The sequence below is a fragment of the Chiloscyllium plagiosum genome, chromosome 1, assembly GCF_004010195.1.
Source record: "Chiloscyllium plagiosum isolate BGI_BamShark_2017 chromosome 1, ASM401019v2, whole genome shotgun sequence".
Taxonomy (NCBI): domain Eukaryota; kingdom Metazoa; phylum Chordata; class Chondrichthyes; order Orectolobiformes; family Hemiscylliidae; genus Chiloscyllium; species Chiloscyllium plagiosum.
Window position 1 is genome coordinate 119133832 of NC_057710.1, and position 23551 is coordinate 119157382.

Below are 23551 nucleotides of genomic sequence, written 5' to 3' on the forward strand. Positions count from 1 at the left end.
AAGGAGGATCCATGCAGGCTTGACAGGGCAATGTCTGTCATTATCGATTTGAATACCTTAGTTAATGCCAAGTGGTCTGGCCAATTCCTTTTTGATACAACTGAGCAGCTTGCTAGGCCATTTCAGAGGTAAATGAAGAGTCAAACACATTGCTATAGGTCTGGAGTCTCATGTGGACTAATGCAGAAAAGGACAGCCGATTCCCTCCCTAAAGGACATTTTGTGAACCAGATGAGTTTTTACAACAACTACAGAAGTGTTAGTGTAGGATGACACTATTTGGCACATCAAGCCTATACTGGCTCATTAAATGAGCCGAGTTATAAAGTCATAGGTATGTACAGCACAGAAACAGATCCTTTGGTCCAACTTGTCCATACTAACCAGATGACCTAAATTAATCTAGTCCCATTTACAAGCATTTGGCCCATATCCCTCTAAACCTTTCATGGTCACGTACACATCCAGATGCCATTTAAATGCTGTTAATTGTACCAGCCTCCATTACTTCCTCTGGCAGCTCATTCCATGCACGCATCATCCTCTGTGTGAAAAAGTTGTCCCTTAGGTTCCTTTTAAATCTTTCCCCTCTCACCTTAACCTTATGCCTGGCAGCATCTGTAAGGAGGGAAAAGAGCTGGTGTTTCGAGTCTAACTGACCCTTTGTCAAAGCCCTGAAGAGAAAATGCTGGAAAATCTCAGCAGATCTGGAAGCATCTGTAAGGAGAGAAAAGAGCTGACATTTCTCTCTCTTCAGCTCTTTTCTCTCCTTACAGATGCTGCCAGACCTGCTGAGAATTTCCAGCATTTTCTCTTTTGGTTTCAGATTCCAGTATCTGCAGTAATTTGCTTTTAAACTTATGCCTTCTAGTTTTGGACTTCCCTACCCTGGGGAAAAGACCTTGACTTTTCATCCTATTCATGCCCCTCATGACTTTTATAAACTTCTATAAGGTCACCCCAGGTCCCCGACGCTCTAGGGAAAGTAGCCCCTGCTTATTTTATCCTGCTTTTCCCCCATACCCTTACACATTATTTTTATCCAAGTAATCATCCACAGCCCTCTTGAATGCCTCTGGAATTGACAATGGTTTGATAGACATCATTAGATTTTTAATTCCATTTTATTATTGAATTCAAATTTGAACCTGGATCCCCAGAGCATTACTCAGGTCTCTGCGTTACTAGGAGAAGGTGAGGACTGCAGATGCTGGGGAGTCAGAGTCAAAACGTGGAAAAGCACAGCAGGTCAAGCAGCATCTGAGAAGCAAGAGAATTGATGTTTTGGGCATAAGCCCTTCATCAGGAATGTGAGGGGGTGGAAGGGGACTAAGAAATAAATAGGAAGGTGGTGGGTGTGGGGGTGAGGCAGCTGGGAAGGCAATAGGTAGATGCAAGTTGGGAGGTGATGTCCAAAGCCCCAAAGGATCTTTCCACATCTGAGGGAGATTTTCCTGCACACCCAAACACCTCAGTTACTGTGTCTGTTGCTCTCCTCTACATCGGGGAGATAGGACGCCCACTCACGGAGCGCTTCAGGAAACATCTCTGGGACACACGCAAGAAACAACCCCACTGCCCTGCAGCCGACCGCTTCCACAACTCCTACAACTCCCCCAAGAGCATGCAAGTCCTTGGCCACCTCCACTGCCAAATCCAAGCCAACCGATGCCTGAAAGAAGAACGCCTCATCTTCTGCCTTGGGACTCTCCAACCATACAGCTTCAGCATCGACTTCACCAGTTTCCTCATCTCCCCTCCCCCACCTCATCTCAGATCCAAACCTCCAACTGCATCCACCTATCGCCTTCCCAGCTACCTCACCCCCAGCCCTATACTCCTATTTATCTCTCAGCTTCCTTCTCCTCCTCACATTCCTGATGAAGAGCCTATGCCTGAAACGTCGATTCTCCTGCTCATCCGATGCTGCCTGACTTGCTGTGCTTTTCCAGCATCACACTTTTCGTCTCTGCATTACGAGTTCAGTGATAATACCACTACATCATTGCCTCTCACCCCACCCAAGCATGAACACTCCCCCCCTCCCATTTCACATTCTCTACAGAATCAACAGTCACTTTATTTGAAACCATTACACCTTCGATCCAGTCAACTGCACAAATTATACAACTACAAGCAAAGTACACTGAGTAAGTTGCTGTTTTTCTCTTCAGCAGAGGAGGAGAATTGTTTCATTTGAGGCCCTGCTAGGATCAGTTGTATTAATCATGTACCCATTTATTCAGTAATGCCACTAATGTGGCATCAAATTGCACTTCATTCATTGACCAAAATGCACACTACAAAATACACCAAGCAATCCTGACCATTACATTAATTGCACTAGTTTCCTCTTTGTCATGCTAAGTTAAACAAATATAATCAAACAGGGTACTTTAAAGGCATCACTTGGGCTTGACATTTCTGAAACACATTCCATATCTATCACTGGAAGCCAACACTTTACACAAAATCGCAAGAATGCATGGTCTATGATGTGCAAGCATGCTTTTTTCTTGGGGGGTGACTGAGGGGGCTGTCATGGTGGATTTTTGCCGGAATTTCAGTCTCTCAATGTAGTATAAAGCTGTTATGCAATATCCATTTGGATAAGGTTACATACCTCAGAGCTCCTTATTTGAGGCATGATATAGACCTCCTTGCAAAGGTTACAACATGAGGCTTTAATGTGACTGATCTGAGGGTTCAGGTACCATTAATTATATAATGTTTTCTTCTAGACATTCCCCACAGATTATCTGTTCACATATCTATATGGACCTGTCCGTGGGACTGCCTTATGGCATTGCTTGAAATCTCAAGGCAACTTCGAAGGACAGAGTAATCACTATGTTGTCAGCAAGATCAGTAACCTCCAGTTCCTGCTACAGTCTCCAAAGGGAGGAGCTGCAGCTGAAGCTCCACTGAGGCGATGGGAGGGAATGATGAAAGTGGTTCTTGCACTCAGAAGGACTGGTTGGCCATCACATTTTGGTGGTCATCAAGGAGACAACTGTCCTGAGCTTTTATGCCAAGGGCTTAATTCAAGGACCAACTGTGCGACATCTCCCAATGCTCAGTTCACAAATACATCCAGGCTGCCACTGATGCCATTTTCTCTAGATCACAGCAGTTCATCATCTAGCCCATGACGAAGAGAGCCAAGCAGCTCCGGCAATGGGATTCTCCATCATAGCTGGCAATCCCCAGGTGCAGGGCACTATAGACTGCATCCATCTTGCTTTGAGTGCACCCTGTCAGCAACCTGCAAAGATGATCAACAGAGAAGGTTTTCACACCATGTATGCTCAAATTATGTGTCCCCTTGATACCAGATTTTGGGGGTTTGAATATCGTGGGAAGACAGATATTCTAGATATCATGGAGACTGCTGTGACTCTTCCATACTGGAGAACTCATAGGCACTGTAAGATATTTGGGCCAGACAGGGACGGCTGCTTGGAGGCAAGCACTGTCCCTCTAAACAAGCCATATGACACCTTCATGAAACTCTCAGACTGAATGAAGATATAGCTAAGAGCAAAATACTGTTGATGCTGGAGATCTGAAATAAAAACAGAAAGTGGCGGAGAAACGCAGTTGGTCTGGCAGCATCTGTGAAGAGAGAGACAGAGTTAATGTTTCCGGTAAAACATTATTCTTCTTTGGAACCTCTTCTTCCGAAGATCCACCTACCTTGGCCAAATAGGAACAAACTATAAATGTCCTTAAGATGAGGCTTTGATGTCTGGAACCCTCTGTTGGAGCATCTGGAGAGACATGTTGTGCTCTTCACAACTAGACAGGACAGCATGATGGTGCAATGCATTGTTAAGTGCAAGAAGCCAAAAAGAACCTAATTGGAATCCATTTTCAGATTGAATGAGCTGGGTTTGGACTTGCTTCAATGGTTTAAAATTCTGTTTGTTACATGACAAAGACACCCTGCTTAGTCCTTTATCTTTTCTGTTACTGAATAAACTTTTGCTATCCATCTGTTCACATATTTGATATCTTCAGGTGATCCCACTTTCAAACATCTACACATTATACATCCCATTGACTGTTCAGAAATATGCACCAATCAGTGAGACGGTGAATTAACAGCACATGATGCTAAGGTTAGGAAGCTATTGAGGATTCAGTCAGCATATTGTACCAAGAGTTATGCAGTGAAAACTCTCATTATAGGCAGCACGTTGAGAAGAATCCTGTGGCATTCCCCTTTCTGACCCTTTCATCATCAGTTATCCTTCAACATTTCAGAGTGCATACAAACTATCACATTGACATCAAATTCTTACACATTCTGTAGGACAGCACTGAAGCTATAAGATGCATAATATTGTGCAGCCCTTCTTGGCAGATGAATATGCAATGAGGGAGAATGGACATGTAAGCTGCCCGTTGTACATCTCCCAGCCTAGAATGCAGTGCACTCCCTTGTAAAGCTGAAAGATAGAAAGAACCTATCTTCTCAGAGATTTGGGAAGTAGTGATTCCATACTATCATTATAAGCTGGGTGTGATTCCAAAATGATGTGTGTCAGGTCCTAGCACAATTCCTGCAACCTGTGTATAATCTTAGCATTGTCTATATTAAAGTGCAGTTGATGGCTGTAGTCATCAACATCACAGTTTAAGAATCCCCAAAGTCTGAGGCCATCTACAGCCAATGAGGTGGTTGCTTGTGAGAGATGAGCAATGCTCAGCCATTACAACTTCTTTCATCCTGGGATGTCTGAAGAGACTGTTTATTCATCACATGGATGTGACTTCAACAAGACCAACAGTGATAAAGACACTGCTGCAGACATTTTAAGATCAAATTGAGATATATTTGCAAAAGAACAAAATTATTTCCAATTATGTGTCCTCCATGTCCTCTGTGTCTTCAGTAAGGCTTTTCCTTCCTCTACCTCTCACTTTGTTAAAGTGCTATCCCCACATATGGAACTGGGGTGGAGGGAGCTTGCTCTGTAGTTGGTCCTTTTAGCTTGGAAGTGTTAAATGGTTGACTTTGTGGATGCTTGTACCTAGCAGGCCCACACCTGCTGAAAGTGTCTTGCCAGATGTGGACTGCCCCTCCTCAGCTGGAGCTTTTACAGTGTCCTGACAGGAAGGTTATGGAAGTTCTGTTCGTGGCTCCTCCAACCTGTGGAACCTCCTGGTAGCACATTTTCTCCTCAAGAGGAAGGAGCACCTGGAGTGAGGACAAAGTTCCTCTTCCCTCTCTTGCCTTGCTATTGATGCTAAGCATTTATGATAAGGCAATGGAATGTGCACAGTTTTGACTAACATCATGTGCTGGACCTGGGTCTCCATGGGGCGATCACCTACCATGGACACTTACCAGAGTCAGCAGGGACACTGATAACATTGATGAACCTCCATCCTTTGATCTAGCTTACCGATTGTTTCTGACAAACCCACCTGCTGTTCTTGTGCATGTCTGTGCATATTGACCAAGTCATTAATGGTCATAAAGAGAGACCTATCTTCTGACTGGGAGTGAACAGCTGCCTGGTTCTGACAGCCCTCTAAGTGCCAGAGATTTGGGGTGTCTCTTCCTTGACTTGCTGTGGACACATGTCAGTGATGTGTTCATTAGATTATGCTCTAAATCTAATTGAATTAAAGTAAACACCAAGGTGAAAGTTCCTGATCTGGGGGGCAGGGTGCAAGTAAAAACCTTGGTGGTGCATCCCTTGTGGGTTCAGTGGCTTCCTCCTCAGACGTGGAGGTAGTGATAGAGCTGAGAGTCTTGTGCACTACCCACCTTTTAATTAGGTTCACTGGGTGTGACTAATGCCTGCATAAGAGATGGAAATAGTTAGCAAAGAAGGATGGTGGAGGTTAAGATTTGAGTTTGCAGTGGTGGCAGTGGGAGGGCAGTGCATCACAAAACTCTGAAGCTTACTGAATTTGTTGGACATTGACGTCTCTCTGATCCCTTCTCTAGTGAATTCCAGAATTTGCTGGTCACATGGAGTGAAGGATTTGTGACAGCGGAGAGCAGGAAACGTTAATTGTTTGGGAGAATGAGCCATTAAATGGGGATGATGTGTGCAATAGTGAGAGTTGTTGTCCATGAGCTTTGATGAGAGCAGTGTGCAGTGACAGGGTGTGGAGTCTATCTCAAAAGGGGCTGTTGACAGAGGCAGCCTGTCTTCCCAACTGAGGACAAAGCATGTTGTATGTTGGATCCTCAACACAGCCAATCTTGGTGTAAAATCCATATACTTGATTTGAATGTTACCATTCTATTTCCTGGTAGGGACCTACAGGGTCTGATTAGTTTACTTTAGCCAGTAGGAAAAAGTGAGGACTGCAGATGCTGGAGGTCAGACTCGAAAAGTATGGTGCTGGAAAAGCACAGCAGGTCAGGCAGCATCCGAGGAGCAGGAGAATTGATGTTTATGGCATAAGCCCTTCTACTTTAGCCAGTAATCCAACAAAATGAGGCTTTTGTCTCAAACACATTGTCAGTTATTCCATGATAACAACGAGCTGCAAGTTAAATTGGTATGATGGTCATTATTACTGAGACCATACGGGTGACCACGAGGTCAGCTTTTACTCCTTCTAGATCCAAAGTTGTTCCCCACCGGAATCTGTATGACTTTGTCTTACTGGACAATAGTTAATGCACTTTTCAGCATTAATCCTTTCAGACCTTCCCACCTTCATATAGCAAAGTATGGTTCCTGCCAGTGTCAAAACTGAAACCAGTTGAGAATTGGGCAATGTTTGGCTACTTAATGACGCAAATTGAGGTGAGTCAAGAGGTGAGGTTAGGCAGTCTTCCCAGTGAGGTGAGGTTGGGCAGTCTTCCTAGGCCTTGCCTGCTCCATGTAAAACAATACAGGCACTGCAGAGGGTACAGAAACAAAGTCATTAAGATCATACAACATCAGAGATTGTTGCCTGTTGAGGATAGTGCATAACTGGAGAGCTTCAATTACGTCATCAAGAAATCGAAATAGGAATTCAGAAGAAGCCTCTTTTCCCAAAGACTTGTTGAGTCATTAGAATAGATGCACTTAAAGCAAAGCTAGAAAAGCATTTGAGGGAGAAAGAAATGGATTGTCAATTTAGATGAGGAAAGTTTGGATGATGCGATGTGCAGTCTAGACAGTGGAATAGACTGGTTGAGAAAATGGCCTGTTTTGGGGCCAAATATTCTATACAATTCTTTGTAAAATTATTGGTGGCAGAGCTTTCAGTCACCCTGGCCCTAGTCTTGGGAACTCACACTTCAAACATCCTCAGCTGATTCGCCAACTTTTAAAATCCAATTATTAAAAATATTTTAGTCACCACTTCTAAACATTTTTCATCGCTTGACACTTGCACCATTCTCAATCCCTTTTAGTTTTATCCCTCAGCAGAGTAAGCATGACTATTTTTCATTAAAGATGTAAGTTGTCTTTGTTGGAGCAGAATAGAGGATGCTTTGGTGTGTGCAGATAGCTGTGCTATACATGAAGTGGGAACTTCATTTATGCTGTTCCCTATTTGTAACTAAGAATAAAGATACATCCAAACAATAAAGTTACAATATTCTTATGTGTTGCAAACACCATCATCAGAATTTAAAGAGATAATTACCTTAAATGTGATGTTTTAAAGAATAATTATTCTCAAAATAGGGTTTTGAGTACAATATAGAGCTAAGATGTCAATGAACGAGCATTGATGTTCTTTTCCCAGAGTGTATACAAGCAATTTGTTAGCACTGTGGTAATCAACAAACACCTCATTCACTGTGGTGTAAAGTCACCAAACCTGAGATTCAGCAGTTATTTTTCAGCAGGCTTTCTCTCTAACCTGTGGGCAGAGGAAAGTAAGATTGAGACAGAGACACAATCAGACATTTGACACAGAGATGTGCACTATGGACAGCACGGTGGCTAAATGGTTAGCATGGCTGGCTCAAAGCACCAGAGACCTGGGTTCAATTCCAGCCTTGAATGAATGTCTGTGGAGTTTACACGTTCAGCTGGTGATTGTTTGCTCTGGTTTCCTCCAGAGGATCACTTGGCTATGGTAAATTGCCTAGGGATGTGTAGGCTAGGTGGATTGGTCATGGTAAATGTGGGGATAGGGTGGGGACTGGGTCTTGGCTGGATGTTCTTTGGAGGGTCAGTGCAGACATGCTGGACCAAATGGCTTCTTTCCACACTGGAGGGATTCTATGATTAAGATAATTTGACTTCAGAGGGTCAACATACTGGACAACAGAATCATTTTACATAAATCTAGGGCATGTATTTTGGGCATGATTCTGTAATATTACTCAACAACAGTATCTGAATTGCATAAACCCAAACATAATTTGGGAGTTCATGTGCTATGGAGATAAAGCAATCTATGGTGGACCAGAAAATAAAACTGAAATCACAAGCAAATCAGACATGTGCATATTGAGTAGCAGAGCAAGTTTGAAGGACTGAATGGCATACTCCTGCTTTTAAGTCCTATGTTCCTATGACACAACAATCCAGTTCCGAATACTCTGACAATACTATTGTTCCAGCTTTGTGTCAAGTTATTATAAAATTATTATATAACAATTAATAATTATATGATGTATTATTATTATTTGTTATTACAAAGACAAGACTAATACAATTAAAAGTAGGGCCTTGGGCAGTGTTGTGGAACAGAGACACCTAGGGGTTCAGGTATATAATTCTTTGAAGTTTGCATTATATAGAGATAGGGTGATTAAGAAAGCGTTTAGCCTTCATTGCTCAGACCTTTGAGTATAGGAGTTGGGATGTCATGTTGAGGTTATACAGGTCGCTAGTGACGTCTGTTCTGGAGTACTATGTCCAGTTCTGGTCTCCTTGTTATAGGAAGAATATTATTAAGCTGGAGAGGGTTCAGAAGAGATTTACCAGGATGTTGCCAGGAAAGGAGGATTTGAGTTATAAGGAAAGACTGGATAGACAGGGATTTTTTTCACTGGACCATAGCAGGTTAAGAGGTGATCTTATAGCGGTTTATAAAGTCATGAGGTATATGGATAAAGTGTTTTTTCCCAAGGTGGGGATTTCAATTCTAAGGGCATATTTTTAAGGTGACAGGAGAAACATTTTAAAAAACTGCAATTTTTTTTACACAGAAAGTGGTTCCATGTGTTGAATGAACTTCCAGAGGAAGTGGTGGATGCGGGTACAGTCACAACATCTAAAAGCCATTTAGTTAAGTCCATGAATAAGAAACGTTTGGAAGGATATGGGCCAAGTAGGTGGAACTAGTTTAGTTTGGGATTATAGTCAGCGTGAACTGGTTGGACTGAAGGGTCTGTTTCCGTGCTGCATGACTCTATAATAAAGTACTAGCTCAGGCATTCTCCTAAATAGAAGAAACTCCGACACATTACAGGATAACTAGCACCACTTTATATGAAATACATGCACATAAAATTCTAATAGGCAAGTTTGTAAACTTGCTTCAAACATCTTTCCCCTATTAAACATATAACATTTTTATTTTCATTCAGGACTTTTGGGTTTCATTGGCTGGGCCATCATTTACTGCCTATATATTTGCCCTTGAGAAGGTGATGGCCCGCTGCCTTTTTGAACTGCTCAAGTCCATTTCATGTAGGTACACTCAATGAAGGTAGATATTGACTGGCGACAGTGAAGGTTCAGTGATATACTTCCAAATCAAGATGGTCAATGGCTTGGAGGGCAACCTCCAGGTGATGGTGTTCCATACGTATGTGGTCCTTGCACTTCAAAGTTGAAATGGTCATTAGTTTGGAAGGTACAGTCTAAGGGACCTTAATGAATATCTTCAGTGCATCTTGTAAATGCACTGTTGCTGCTATCCATTGGTGGCGGGTGAATGTTTCAGGATATGATTCCAATCAAGTGTGCTGTTTTATGCCTCTTGAGTTTTGTTGAAGCTGCACTTGTCTAGGCAAGTGGAGACCATCCCATCTAAATCCTGACTTGCACCTTGTAGATGGTGGCCAGACTTTGGAGAGTTAAAGTGCACGTTACTCACTGCAGGATTCCCAACTTCTGATCTGTTGTTGTAGCCACAGTATTTATGTGGCTAATACTGTTCAATTTCTGGTTGATGTCAACTCCCAGGATGTTGATATTGGGTGTTTCAGCAATTGTAATGTCACTAAACATCAAGAGGTGATGATAAGGTTCTCTCCCATTGGAAATGGTCATTGCCTGGCACTTGTGTGGCACAAATGTGATTTGCCACTAGTCAGACCAAACCTGCATATTGTCCAAATCTTGATGCACGTGGACAGTACTGTTGCAGTATCCGAGGAACCACAAATGATGAATATTGTGAAATCATCAACCAATATCCCCACTTCTGACCTTATGATGGCAGAAAGGTAATTAATGAAGCAGCTGGAGGTGGTTGGGTGAAACTCGTTAGTAAAACAAAATAGTGAAAAAAGTCACACTACTGAAGTGGAGTTCGCTCTTTCTGTAAACCTGACATTGAGATACGAATGGAGCCAATCAAATCCATTCGTCACCAACCCCTGTCCTTCCATTCCCCACAAACCTCAGAACCTCCTGACTGACAATTACATATACACTGAAACTGTGGCTCTACCATCCGAACTGCATCTCCAAACTTGACTGACTCTCTTAATGATGTTAAAAATCACACAACACCAGGTTATAGTCCAACAGATTTATTTGGAAGCACTAGCTTTCGGAGCATTGCTCATTCATCAGTTACCTGAAAGTAGTGTCATAGAGTCATAGAGGTGTACAGCATGGAAACAGACCCTTCGGTCCAACTGGTCCATGCCGACCAGACTTCCCAACCTAATCAAGTCCCATTTGCCAGCACTTGGCCCATATCCCTCCAAACCCTTCCTATTCGTATACCCATCCAGATGCTTTTTAAATTTTGCAGTTTTACCAGCCTCCACCACTTCCTCTGGCAGCTCATTCCATACATGTACTACCCTCTGTGTGAAAGAGTTGCCCCTTAGGTCCCTTTTATATTTTTCCCCTCTCACCCTAAACCTATGTATGCCCTCCAGTTTTGGACTCCCCCACGCCATGGAAAGGACTTTGTCTATTTACCCTATCCATGCTCCTCATGATTTTATAAACCTCTATAAGGTCATCCTCTCAGCCTCTGACGCTAGTGCTTCCAAATAAACCTGTTAGATTATAACCTGTGTGATTTTTAACTTTATCCAACCTAGTCCAACACCGACACCTCCATGTCATCTCTTTATAATGACCAGGGATCCCAACAGAATAAGCCTCAGACAAACAGGTGATTATATTTAAACATAAATCTTGGCTAATATGTCTAAGACTCGACACATGGTCTCACATTAAAAGGTACATCAGCTCTCTTGTTTATTGGAACAAATGACTAAGACCGATTTTAAAGGCGGTAGCACACTATAAAGTCACCTGTATGGATACGGCCTTTTTGCCAGACGGATTATAAAGGCACTGTTTGACTCTGGGCTTGTGGGTCAATGCAGTAGATGCTGAACCGCAGTGCAGTGCCTGACAGTGCCCGACACTCTCACCTGGCAACCGCTGACTGACAGCCTGCGCCCCGCCCGCCCCGAGCCACTGGCCAATCGGAAAGGATGTTACGTGTTGATTGACAGCCGACTGCAACACCGAACAATAGAAGGCGGGACCTCGCCCGCAGAGAAGTTCGAGCCGATTGGAGGTCCTGCAATAGAGGGGGCGGTCTCTTATTAAAGGTCTCATCTTCCGGGTAGTGAGTCGCCAAGTGACATCCTGCATTGTATCAATTAAATAGGCTGTGCACATGGCAGGCGCTCTAATGTGAAGAGAACGAGAAAGCATTGGCTCTGTTACAATTTTCATGATTCATAATGACATTTTTTTCTTCCTTTTATTCGTTCGCGAATATGGGCTTAATAGGAATGCTAGCAATACTATAGTGCCGGTAGGCTCGTAGCATTTATTTGTTCTAGCCGGTGCACTTAGTTATGTCTTTAGCTCAGGTAGAGTGAATCAACCCTCGAACCAAAGACAGTGGGGTTCTCGAGGCAAAATAGAGATGGATCGCCCAAAACTGCTGGCTAAAGGTGTTCTTCCTATTCCGCCATCATTTGTGACTCTGCGGAGGACTATGAAACTTGATCAGATAAAGAACACACTAGGCAGGAATGACCACGGCGTGAATGAAAAAAGAAATAAGAGCAAAAGTTTTACTGAAGATGCACACAACAAGAAAGGAGATGCTAGCAAAAGAGAATTTTAAAAAAGGGTTGGCAAATAGTGAAAAAGAAGGGGAAGATAAACTACAGCATTAAATTAATTACAAATTACTTATAAAATAAATAGTATTTTGTATAACATAAATCAATTAATTATGAATAACAGGAAAAGGTATTGCGCCACCCAGAAATACACATAATAAACGAACAGATAATATAAGGAAATATTAAATAATTAAATTGACTCCTTATTAACAGGAAGATACCATGGACCTCGAGTCATAGTCACATGAAATTAAAAGAGATCAAAATAGAGGGAAGAAGTAGGAAAGATAATTGATAAATACTCCCACTGAGAGAGGTTCAAACCTTGGTGTAGATTTTTTTAATGTATATCCTCATTGGACATTGGGGATGCTGACTGGGCAAGCATTTATTCACTGCCCCAGTTACCGTTGAGAAAGTGGTGGTGAACGGCCTTAAACCAATGCAGTCCACATGCCCTTAGGGAGGGAATTCCAGGATCTTGAACCAAGGACAGTGAAGGAACAGTAATATATTTCTAAGTCAAGATGAGTAAGTTACATGCCGCAGTACTCCTAGCCTCGCGTCTGCTCTTTCTTATGTGGCAAGTCATGCAAGAATGTCAAATTTAAATGATTGAAACAATTTATACAACATGAGAAAAGGATGGCACAAGAACAGGTGAAATTGGTGAAAAAAGTCAAAAAGATCTGTTAGCATCAGTGGAGAGAAAGCAGAATTAAAAGTTAGAGTCCAAAACCCCATCTTCTGCTTTCTCTTCACAATGCTGCCATACCTGAATTTTCCAGCAGTTTCTGTTTTTGTTTCTGATTTCCAGAATCCACATTTCTTTTTTTTTTATTTAGAAATGGATGGCAGCTGGTTGACCAGTCCATCCTGATCGTCATGCAGAAAACAATAAGGAATTATAAAGATTAAAATATTTAATTTGTTTGCAGAGAACACATGCCTGCATATGGGTATATGTTACTTCTAGAAAGCATATATGAATCAAATTATGAACTTGACTGATGATCTGAAACTGGGTGATCATCTCGCTGTTAACACTATCAGAATTGTTCAGCAAGTGATATATCTCGCTATTAAGGTCGACATACAGTTTGCCTTCTTTGCTGCCTGCTGCACCTGCATGCTGACTTTCAGTGACTGGTGCACAAAGGACACCCAAGTCTCATTGGTTATTCCCCTCTCTCAATGTACAGCCAAAGAATAAACTGTCTTCCTATTTTTGCTACCAAAGTGAATAACCCCACATTTAAGTACACTTTGCTGCATCTGGCATGCATTTGCCCATTCATTCAGTCTGTCTGTTCAAATCTTATTGCAACATATCTGATTCGTCCTCACAACTCATCCTTCCACTTAACTTTGTGTCACCTGCAAACTTTGAGATCTTACATTTAGTTGCCTCATCTAAATCATTAGTGTATATTGTGAATAGCTGGGATCTCAGTACCCCACTCATCATTGCCTGCTATTCAGAAAAAGTCCAGTTTGTTCCTACTCTTTGTTTCCTGTCTGCTAACCAATTACCCCAATCCCAAGCCATTCATTTTATTCATTAATTTTACTCATTAATCTCTTGTAGGATTTTATCAAAAGCTTTCTTAAAGTCCAAATAAACCACATCCACTGGTTCCCCCAATCAACTCTACTGATTACATTCTTAAAGAATTCTAGTAGATTTGTTGAGTGATTTCCTTTTTGTAAATCCATGCTTACTGTGTCTGATTTCACCACTGTGTTCTAAGTGCTATGCTACAAAATCCTTGACAATGGACTCTAGCATCTTCCCCACTACTGACATCAAGATTCACTAGTCTACAGTTCCTGTTTTCTCTCTGCCTTCACTTTTAAATATTACATTAGCTACCTTCCAATTTGGAAGAAATGTTCCAGAGTCTAAAGATTCTTGTCAGATGACCACCAATGCATCCACTGTTTCTAGGCCTACTTCCTTAAATACTCTGGGATGTAGATTATCAGGCCCTGAGGATTTCTCCCGCACCATTTCTCTATTAATATACATTTGTTTCAGTTTCTCCCTTTCACTCAACCCAGTGTTTCCCATCATTACTGGTATGTTATTCATGTCCTTCTTTGTGAAGACTGAAGTGTTGTCAGCCGTTTCTTTGTTCCTTGTTATAAATTCCTCTGTTTCTGACATAAGGGATCGACATTAGTTTTCACCAATATTTTTCTCTTTATATACCTACAGAAACTTTCACAGTCAAGCCTACTCTCATACTGTATTTTTCCCTTCTTAATCAATCCTTTGGTTCTCCTTTGCGGACTTCTAAACTGTTTCCAATCCTCAGGTCTGTTGTTTTTCTTGCAAATTTACATACTTTTTTCACATCTAATACAACTTCCCTTATACATCTGGGTATGGCTACTGTTCTCTATGCACTCTTGCACCAGTCAAGAATAAATAAGTTTTGTAGTTCACCCATACGCACTTTGAATGTTTGCCATTGCATATCCACCACTATCATGCCTTTCAGTAACATTTTCCAACCGTCATACACAACTCATGCATCATACTATTTGTAGTTTTCCTTATTAAGATTCAGCACCCGAGTCCCAAACAACTACTTCACTCTCCATCTTGATGAAACATTCTATCATAATACGGTCACTCATCCTTAAGGGGTCTCTCACAACTATACTACCAATTGTGGGCGGCATGGTGGCACTGTGGGCGGCACGGTGGCACAGTGGTTAGCACTGCTGCCTCGCATCTATCATAATACGGTCACTCATCCTTAAGGGGTCTCTCACAACTATACTACCAATTATTCCACTATCATTACATAATACCCAGTCTAAAGTGGCCTGTTCTTTAGTTGATTCATCAATGTGTTGGTCCTGTAAACCATCCTCTAAGAATTCTCTGCAGTACTGTGACTAATTTGATTCGCCCAATCTTTTTGCAGATTAAAGTCATCCTTAGTCATATCTGTTTCTTTAACACATGCATTTTGGACTTCCTGCTTAATGCCATTCCCAAAATCACCACTACAGTTAGGTGGACTATATACCACTCTCACTACACGGTGGCTCTGTGGTTAGCACTGCTGCCTCACAGCACCAGGGACCCAGGTTCAATTCCCATTTGGGTGACTGTGTGTATGGAGTTTGCACAATCTCCCAGTGTCTGCGTGGATTTGCTCCAGTTTCCTCCCACAATCCAAAAATGTACATTTTTGGCTATTCTAAATTGCCCATAGTGTTAGGTGCATTAGTCAGGGATATATATAGGGTAGGGGAATGGGTCAGGATGGCTTACTCTTCAGAAGGTCAGTGTGGACTTGTTGGGCCGAAGGGCTGTTTCCATACTGCAGGGAATCTAATCTAATGTCTTGTTAGGATTAAGGGAGGGATATAGTTTAATTCTACATAGCAGTTTATTTGCTAACTCGTTTAGCCATGTCATAGAGTACAGCACGGAAACAGACCCTTCAGTCCAACTTGTCCATGCCGACCAGATATCCCAACCCAATCTAGCCCCACCTGCCAGCATCTGGCCCATATCCCTCCAAACCCTTCCTATTCATATACCCATCCGGATGCCTCTTAAGTGTTACAATTGCACTAGCCTCCATCACTTTCTCTGGTAGCTAATTCCATACATGAACCATCTTCTTCATGAAAAAGCTGCCCCTTAGGTCCCTTTTATATCTTTCTCCTCTCACCCTAAACCTATGTCCTCTAGTTCTTCACTCCTCCACACCAGGGAAGGGACTTTAACTATTTATCATATCCATGCCCCTCATGATTTTATAGACCTCTATAAGCTCACCCCTCAGCTCCAGGGAAAACAGCCCCAGCCTATTCAACCTCACCTTATAGCTCAACTCCTCCAACTCTGGCAAAATCCTTGTAAATCTTTTCTGAACCCTTTCAAGTTTCACAACATCTTTCTGATAGGAAGAGATCAGAACTGCACACAATATTCCAAAAATGGCCTAACCAATGTCCTGACAGCCGCAACATGACCTCCTAACTCCTCTACTCAATATTCTGACCAATATAGGAAAGCACACCAAACCCCTTCTTCACTTTCCTATCTACCGGCACTCCAAGGTCTCTTTGTTCAGCAACACTCCAGAGGACCTTACCATTAAGTGTATAAGTCCGGCTAAGATTTGCTTTCCCAAAATGCAGCACCTCACATTTATCTAAATTAAACTCCATCTACCACTTCTCTGATCAAGATCCTGTTGTAATCTGAGGTAACCCTCTTCCCTGTCCACTACACCTCCAATTTTGGTGTCACCTGCAAACTTACTAACTATACCTCTTATGCTCACATCCAAGTCATTTATATAAATGACAAAAAGTAGTGGCCCAGCACCAATCCCTGTGGCACTCCACTGGTCACAGGCCTCTAGTCTGAAAAACAACCCTCCACCACCACCCTCTGTCTTCAGCCTTTGAGCCAGTTCTGTATCCAAATGGCTAGTTCTCCCTGTATTCCACGAGATCTAACCCTACTAACCAGTTTCCCATGGGGAACCTTGTCGACGCCTACTGAAGTCCATATTGATCACGTCCACCACTCTGCCCTCATCAATCCTCTTTGTTACTTCTTCAAAAGATTCAATTAGTTTGTGAGACATGATTTCCCACGCACAAAGCTATGTTGACTATCCCGAATCAGTCTTTACCTTTCCAAATATATGTATATCCTGTCCCTCAGGATTCCCTCCAACAACTTGCCCATCCCTGACGTCAGGCTCACTGGTCTATAGTTCCCTAGCTTGTCCTTATCACACTTCTTAAACAGTGGCACCACGTTGCTAACCTCCAAATTTTCCAGCACCTCACCTGTGACTATTGATAATACAAATATCTCAGCAAATGGCCCTCCAGTCACTTCTCTAGCTTCCCAGAGTTCTAGGGTACACCTGATCAGGTCCTGGGGATTTATCCACTTTTATGCATTTCTAGACATGCAGCACTTTCTCCTCTGTAATATGGACGTTTTTCAAGATGTCACCATCTATTTTCCTACATTCTATGTCCTTTTCCACAGTAAACACTAATGCAAAATACAGTACTCATTTAGTATCTCCCTCATCTCCTGCGGTTTCACACATAGGCCGCCTTGCTGATCTTGGAGAGGCTCTATTCTCTCCTTAGTTACCCTTTTGTCCGTAATGTATTTGTAAAAATTCTTGGATTCTCCTTAATTCTATTTGCCAAAGCTATCTCATGTCCCCTTTATGCCCTCCTGATTTCCCTCTTAAGTACTTTATACTCTTCTAAGGATTCATTTGATTAGATTCCCTACAGTGTGGAAATAGGACCTTCAGCCCAACAACTCCACACTGACCCTCCAAAGAGTAACCCACCCAGTTCCATTTCCCTCTGACTAATGTACCTAACACTATGGGCAATTTAGCCTGGCCAATTCACCTAACCTGCACATCTTTGGACTGTGGGAGGAAACCGGATCACCCGGATAAAACCCACGCAGACACTAGGAGAATGTGCAAACTCCACACAGACAGTTGCCGGAGGCTGGAATTGAACCTAGGACCCTGGTGCTGTGAAGCAGCAGTGCTAACCACTGAGCCACCGTGCAACCCCAATCTATCTTGTCTGAAGCACCTGACATATGCTTCCTTCTTTCTCTTAACCAAACACCCAATTTCTTTAGTCATTCCCTTCACCCTAACAGAAACATACTATCTCTGGGCTGTTGTTATCTCATTCCTGAAGGCTTCCCATTTTCCAGTTGTCCCTTTACCTGCGAACATCTGCCTCCATTCAGCTTTCAAAAGTTCTTACCTAATACCGTCAAAATTGGCCTTTCTCCAATTTAGGACTTTAACTTGTAGATCTGGTCTATCCTTTTCCATCACTACTTTAAATCTAATAGAATTATGGTCGCTGGCCCCAAAGTACTCCCCCACTGATACCTCAGTCACCTGCCCTGCCTTATTTCCCAAGAGTAGGTTAAGTTTTGCACCTTCTCTAGTGAATACATCCACATACGGAATCGGAATATTTTCTTGTACACACTTAAATTCTTCGCCATCTAAATCCTTAACACTATGGCAGTCCCAGTCTATATTTGGAAAGTAAAAATCCCCTACCATAACCACCCTATTATTCTTACAGATGACTGAGATCTCCTTACAAATCCGTTTCTCAATTTCCCTCTTGAGTATTAGGGAGTGTATAATACAATCCCAATAAGGTGATCATCCCTTTCTTATTTCTCAATTCAACACAAATAACATCTCTGGATGTATGTCTGGGAATATCCTCCCTCAGCATAGCTGTAATGCTATCCCTTATCAAAAATGCCACTCCCCCTCCTCTCTTGCCTCCCTTTCTATCCTTCCTGTAGCATTTATATCCTGGAACATTAAGCTGCCAGTTCTGCCCATCCCTGAGCCACGTTTCAGTAATTGCTATGATATCCCAGTCCCATGTTTCTAACCATACCCTGAGTTCATCTGCCTTCCCTGTTAGGCCTCTTGCATTGAAATAAATGCAGTCTAATTTATCAGTCCTACCTTGTTCTCTGCTTTGTCCCTGCCTGCCCTGACTGTTTGACTCACTTCTGTTCTCAACTGTACCAGTCTCAGATTGATCTCTTTCCTCACTATCTACCTGGGTCACAACTTCCTCCTCCCACCCACCCCCACCTTAATAGTTTAAATCCTTCTGAGCAGCTCCCTGCCAATATATTAGTCCTCTTCAACTTCAGATGCAATCCGTTCTTCTTGTACAGATCACTTCTACCCCAGCAGTAATTCCAATGATCCAAAAATGTAAAGTCTTCTCCCATACACTAGCTCCTCAGCCATGCATTCATCTGCTCTATCCTCCTTTTCCTACCCTCACTAGCTTGCAGCACCGGGAGTAATCCAGATATTATTACTCTCGAGGATCTCCTTTTTAAATTCCTGCCTAACTCTCTATATTCTTCCTTCAGAATTTCATCCTTTTGTCTTCCTTAGTCATTGGTTGCAATGTGTTCAACGATCTCTGCTGGTTCCTCTCCCCCTTGAGGACATTCTGCACTCTCTGAGGCATCTTTGATCCTGGCACCAGGGAGGCAACACACCATTCTGATTTTTCACTGCTGGCCACAGAAACGTCTAACTGTGCCTCGGACTAGAGAGTCCCCTAACTCAATTGATCTTTTGGAAGCTGACGTACCTCTCATTGCATTTGAGCCAGTCTCAATACCATAAACTTGGCTGTTCTTGCTACATTCCCCTGAGAATCCATCACCCTCTACATTTTTCAAAACAGCATACTTGTTTGAAATGTGATAGCGACAGAAGACTCCTGCACTACCTGCCTACCTCTCTTACCTTTCCTGGAGTTAACCCATCAATGTGACAGTATCTGCAACTTTTCTCCCTTCCTATGACTGCCACCCATCACAACCCCTTGCTGTTGTAAATTCTTCATTGCCTCTGTCTCTCCAACCGACCCATTGAATCTGATAGGATTTGCAACCAACGGCATTTATTGCAGATATAATCCTCAGTAACACAAACTCTCCCTAAACTCCCACATCCAACAAGAACAGCATATCACTCTCCTAAAGGCCATTTTTGCTTCTTCCAATCTACAGACCCAGAAAATAGCACTGTCCTATTCCTCTACAAAACACCGCTCCAGGCTAACCTAATACTTATGGCTTATATTTTTAAGTTTAATCAAAAGACATATCTCAATAAATCACAATCAAGAAAGAACCCACTCTACTCACTACTGCAGACTTTCTGTGAGGCCACATTTAAAAATATTCACTGAGCTGTGACCTCTCCCAAATAGGTTCCTTGAAGATCAGTTGTGAATTTTGCTGTTTGTTAATTTTCTCAGACACACTCCGATGTCCAGCGATACATGAATTCAAACAGCAAAGGCAGTAACTGCACAGGTTCACTGCTGTGTCTGTTAGTGGGTTTCGTTTTTTCTCTCTCTCTCTCTCTCCTGCACTGACCTCACCAAGTGCTTCCTTTGTCCATTCCTCTCCCTTTTAAAAGTGCTGTTGTTTTGATTTTTTTTCTCTCAAAAGTTCCAAAACAATGCAACAGCATATGAAACAGTAATGCTTCTCCTGGAATTCGAGGAAATCACCTCCAACACCTAAAATACCTCAAAAAAAAAGGAGCAGTCTGTTACAGCCAGAAATTTTTCTCATCTTCCATCTTGGATTGTTAATTCTGTTCCTAATAAACAAGTTATTTTGAGATACTGAAGAAACTAGATTATTGTCTCTTTTGTTCCAACTAGTACGAATAATGAGAAACAAACTGACAACATTTATTTTGGTGTTTAAATAAGACACTTAGCCTTTTGGTATAGCTCATGGAATAAACTGCTTGATTTCTTGCACACTCTTCCTATCAGTCATGATGAACTTTAGCTGTTATTCCTGCACAAGCAAGAAGAGAGGATTCCTTCTGCCATTCATCTGTCAATTAACCTATATGGAATCACGGAGGCAAGGAAGAGCCTAAATTTATTCCCTAGCACATAGGGAGTTCAGCTGTAGCAACAGAAGTGTTGCTACATTTAGTACTCTGAGCATTGGCTGGGGAAATAATAACCCAGTATTCACACCAATAATCATTATCCTGACCTCTCTGTTGGATAGTACAAGCATCTGATCACTAACTTGAATTTAATTCCCTCCATGGTAAAATGGTCTCTGTTAATAGTTGATCAGGCTCCGAGAATAGCTGTTTGGAGAAAGTACAGAAGAACTGACCTAGACCTTGGAGCCAAATTACAGGCAGCACATACCAGGTGAGGATTTTCAAATAAAGCAAATGTTTTTGCTACAGTAGTCAGAGTGTTGGTAATTGCAACTAACAACAGAGACAAGGCAAATTTAGCAGCATTTATTTTAAACCTTTTACAAACTCTATATTTAGGTTAATGAGAGAGCATTACATTTTGAAGAATGCAAACAATATTTGTTATAATAAATTGGTCAAAATACAGGTTATTTCTGGTCTTTATTTTCATTTTATTTCAATTTTCACAGGCCAAATTCCAAAAAAAGATAGTCTTAAAAGTGCACTAGTGCCTTCCATGATCTTTACAAGCCTAACGTAGTGATTATGGTGATGAATAAAAACACACAAATACATTATGTCACATATTCTTCTGTGCACACATTTGAGAAAGCTGCTTCTGATTTTACTCAGAGTTTGGCCGAGTTATATTACTTACAAGTCAACACCACAGAATTCTAGACAAGTGTGGCTAGTATGCCAACTTTCCCAACAATAGTCCTGGGATTTATGGTGGAAGGGACAGAATAGGTTAGGGGGAAATACAGCAAATTATGTAATGAGTAGATGGGAATGATTTTCAAGATGTTTCCTTATACAACATAAGCTTGCATTTGGTTAAAAGGATATCTTGTTTTACTTGGAGATTTATGGGCATATTGCTCATACAAAGAAATAAGAAATAATACTTAATTGGTCATAATAGAAACAGTTCCTCATGTCAATTGACTAAATCAAACACATTGAGCTTGCTAAACTGCTTCTTAATTCGATTAATTCATCCATTTTCCATAGGGTTGAGTAGAGCAGAGTCTGGAGTCACTTCACAGCCAAGTCAAGGCACATATTTGTTTATTCTAATTTATTTTCTCTTATTATTTGGAAACTGGTGTTCAGTGGGAAATACACCAAAATATTAAAACTCTGAGTGTGTTACCAGTGTGGGCTTATAGCTGAGATCTAACATTAGGAACACTGATCAAGTTTAAATGAGATAGAACTCCCGACTGAATTAATTATGCAAAGCACAATTATTTACAGATTGATATTTAATTATCTATCAGCTGCTGTAAACTAGAGTGGGAACAAGTTCACAGAATGAGTTTGCACGAGACTCTTTTTGAAACAATTAGACATTCTTCTCCAAAAAGGTGGCATATTACACAAGAGGACAGTACCCTCATTTATAAGTAAAGTTAAATCAACACCGTAAAAATTAAACATCTTTACAGTTCATTTTGTAGATACTGCAAATAAGTAATATGCTACAGAACTGACATTTCTCAGATTGTACTGTACAAATCATCCAAAGTTAGATTTGCAGAAATACATACAAAAGAAAACTTGTAATTTAAAAAAATTATAATTCACTAACACATACTTTCACTCTTACCATTGCCAAGGAAAGGAATGGTCTATGAGAGTTATCTGCTTTTGGCGTCGTTTATCAACTATTTATACTATCTCCAGCTACAATAAATTCTTCACCATACACATTTCTCACTACTAATAGCAGTAGTGAGATACGTTACTCCTTGACTGCCATCAGTAGTCACTACACATACTACCCTCACAAACTCACCAAGACAGCAAATTGACATCAGGATCAGTAAACCAACAGGACAATGACGACAGAATTCAAGTCAGGTTTTGGCATTCTTACAAAACGCGTTCATCTGAGCCAAGTGGATAGCTTCAATGACACTCGTTGCAAAATCTCCAAAAGAACACGTTACTTTGAGCATTTAGTATTTTTAAATATAGTTTGTTGGCATCTAATGTCAATTTAAAATGTGTAATACATTGAGGGTGGCCAGAGATGGCGAAAGGACAAAAACCACATTGGCATCAGTGTTCAAGACAGTATGTCAAACTTTTAACAAAGGAAATATTAGTGTCCTGTAACGGAATGATGGAATAAGTGATAACTGATGAGCCATTTGAATAATTTAGACAATATTGTGCAGTAAATATATATTAAATGTGTGAACTATGCTAATGTTTCTTGTGAGTTGTTTGGCCTTGGGTACATCACAGTAGAGGCCAACACCTGATGTCCACTTACTGCACTTTCAATAAGGATCACAGGATAGCAAATAGGAACAGGAATAATGGCTTGATATTTTTCCTTCCATAATGCGCAGACTGAGATCAGAAGAACACACTCACTTTGGTTGAAATCAGCTAATTCAACACAATAGAATTCAAACTTGGGACACTCCTGGCCTGAATGATTCAACTATTCACTGAAAAAAAAACTCATTGAGCTATTCGGTCAAAATACTATATATTCCCTTTCCCATTCTTAGGTTCCAAGATCAGGCACCAATTATACATAAAATACATTGTTACCATCTCAGTCCAAGTGTTGTTCTTTTACAGGCAACTAGGTGATGCAGAAGAATGGTCCTGTAAACCATCTCTTAATATTCTCCTGGAGAAGACCTTTGATCTCCCTTTTATAAGCAGGCAATTTAACCAGGGGCTGGTTATAGGAACTGAAACACACAGATCATCT

The 23551-nt window shown here is 41.4% G+C and overlaps 2 protein-coding genes across 2 annotated transcripts in view; both read right to left on the minus strand.

Moving 5' to 3' along the window:
• The window catches only part of tmem150c (transmembrane protein 150C), a 42788-nt gene extending 30506 nt beyond the window's left edge, over window positions 1-12282 (minus strand). Inside the window, exon 1 of the mRNA XM_043695127.1 lies at window positions 11549-12282. Within this exon, the coding sequence (XP_043551062.1) occupies window positions 11549-11858 (310 nt within the window). The 5' untranslated portion in view covers window positions 11859-12282. The remainder of the gene's footprint in view (window positions 1-11548) is intronic.
• An 8841-nt stretch (window positions 12283-21123) lies between these two features.
• The window catches only part of LOC122552385 (stearoyl-CoA desaturase 5-like), a 57922-nt gene continuing 55494 nt past the window's right edge, over window positions 21124-23551 (minus strand). The window contains exon 6 of the mRNA XM_043695144.1: window positions 21124-23531. Within this exon, the coding sequence (XP_043551079.1) occupies window positions 23410-23531 (122 nt within the window). The 3' untranslated portion in view covers window positions 21124-23409. The remainder of the gene's footprint in view (window positions 23532-23551) is intronic.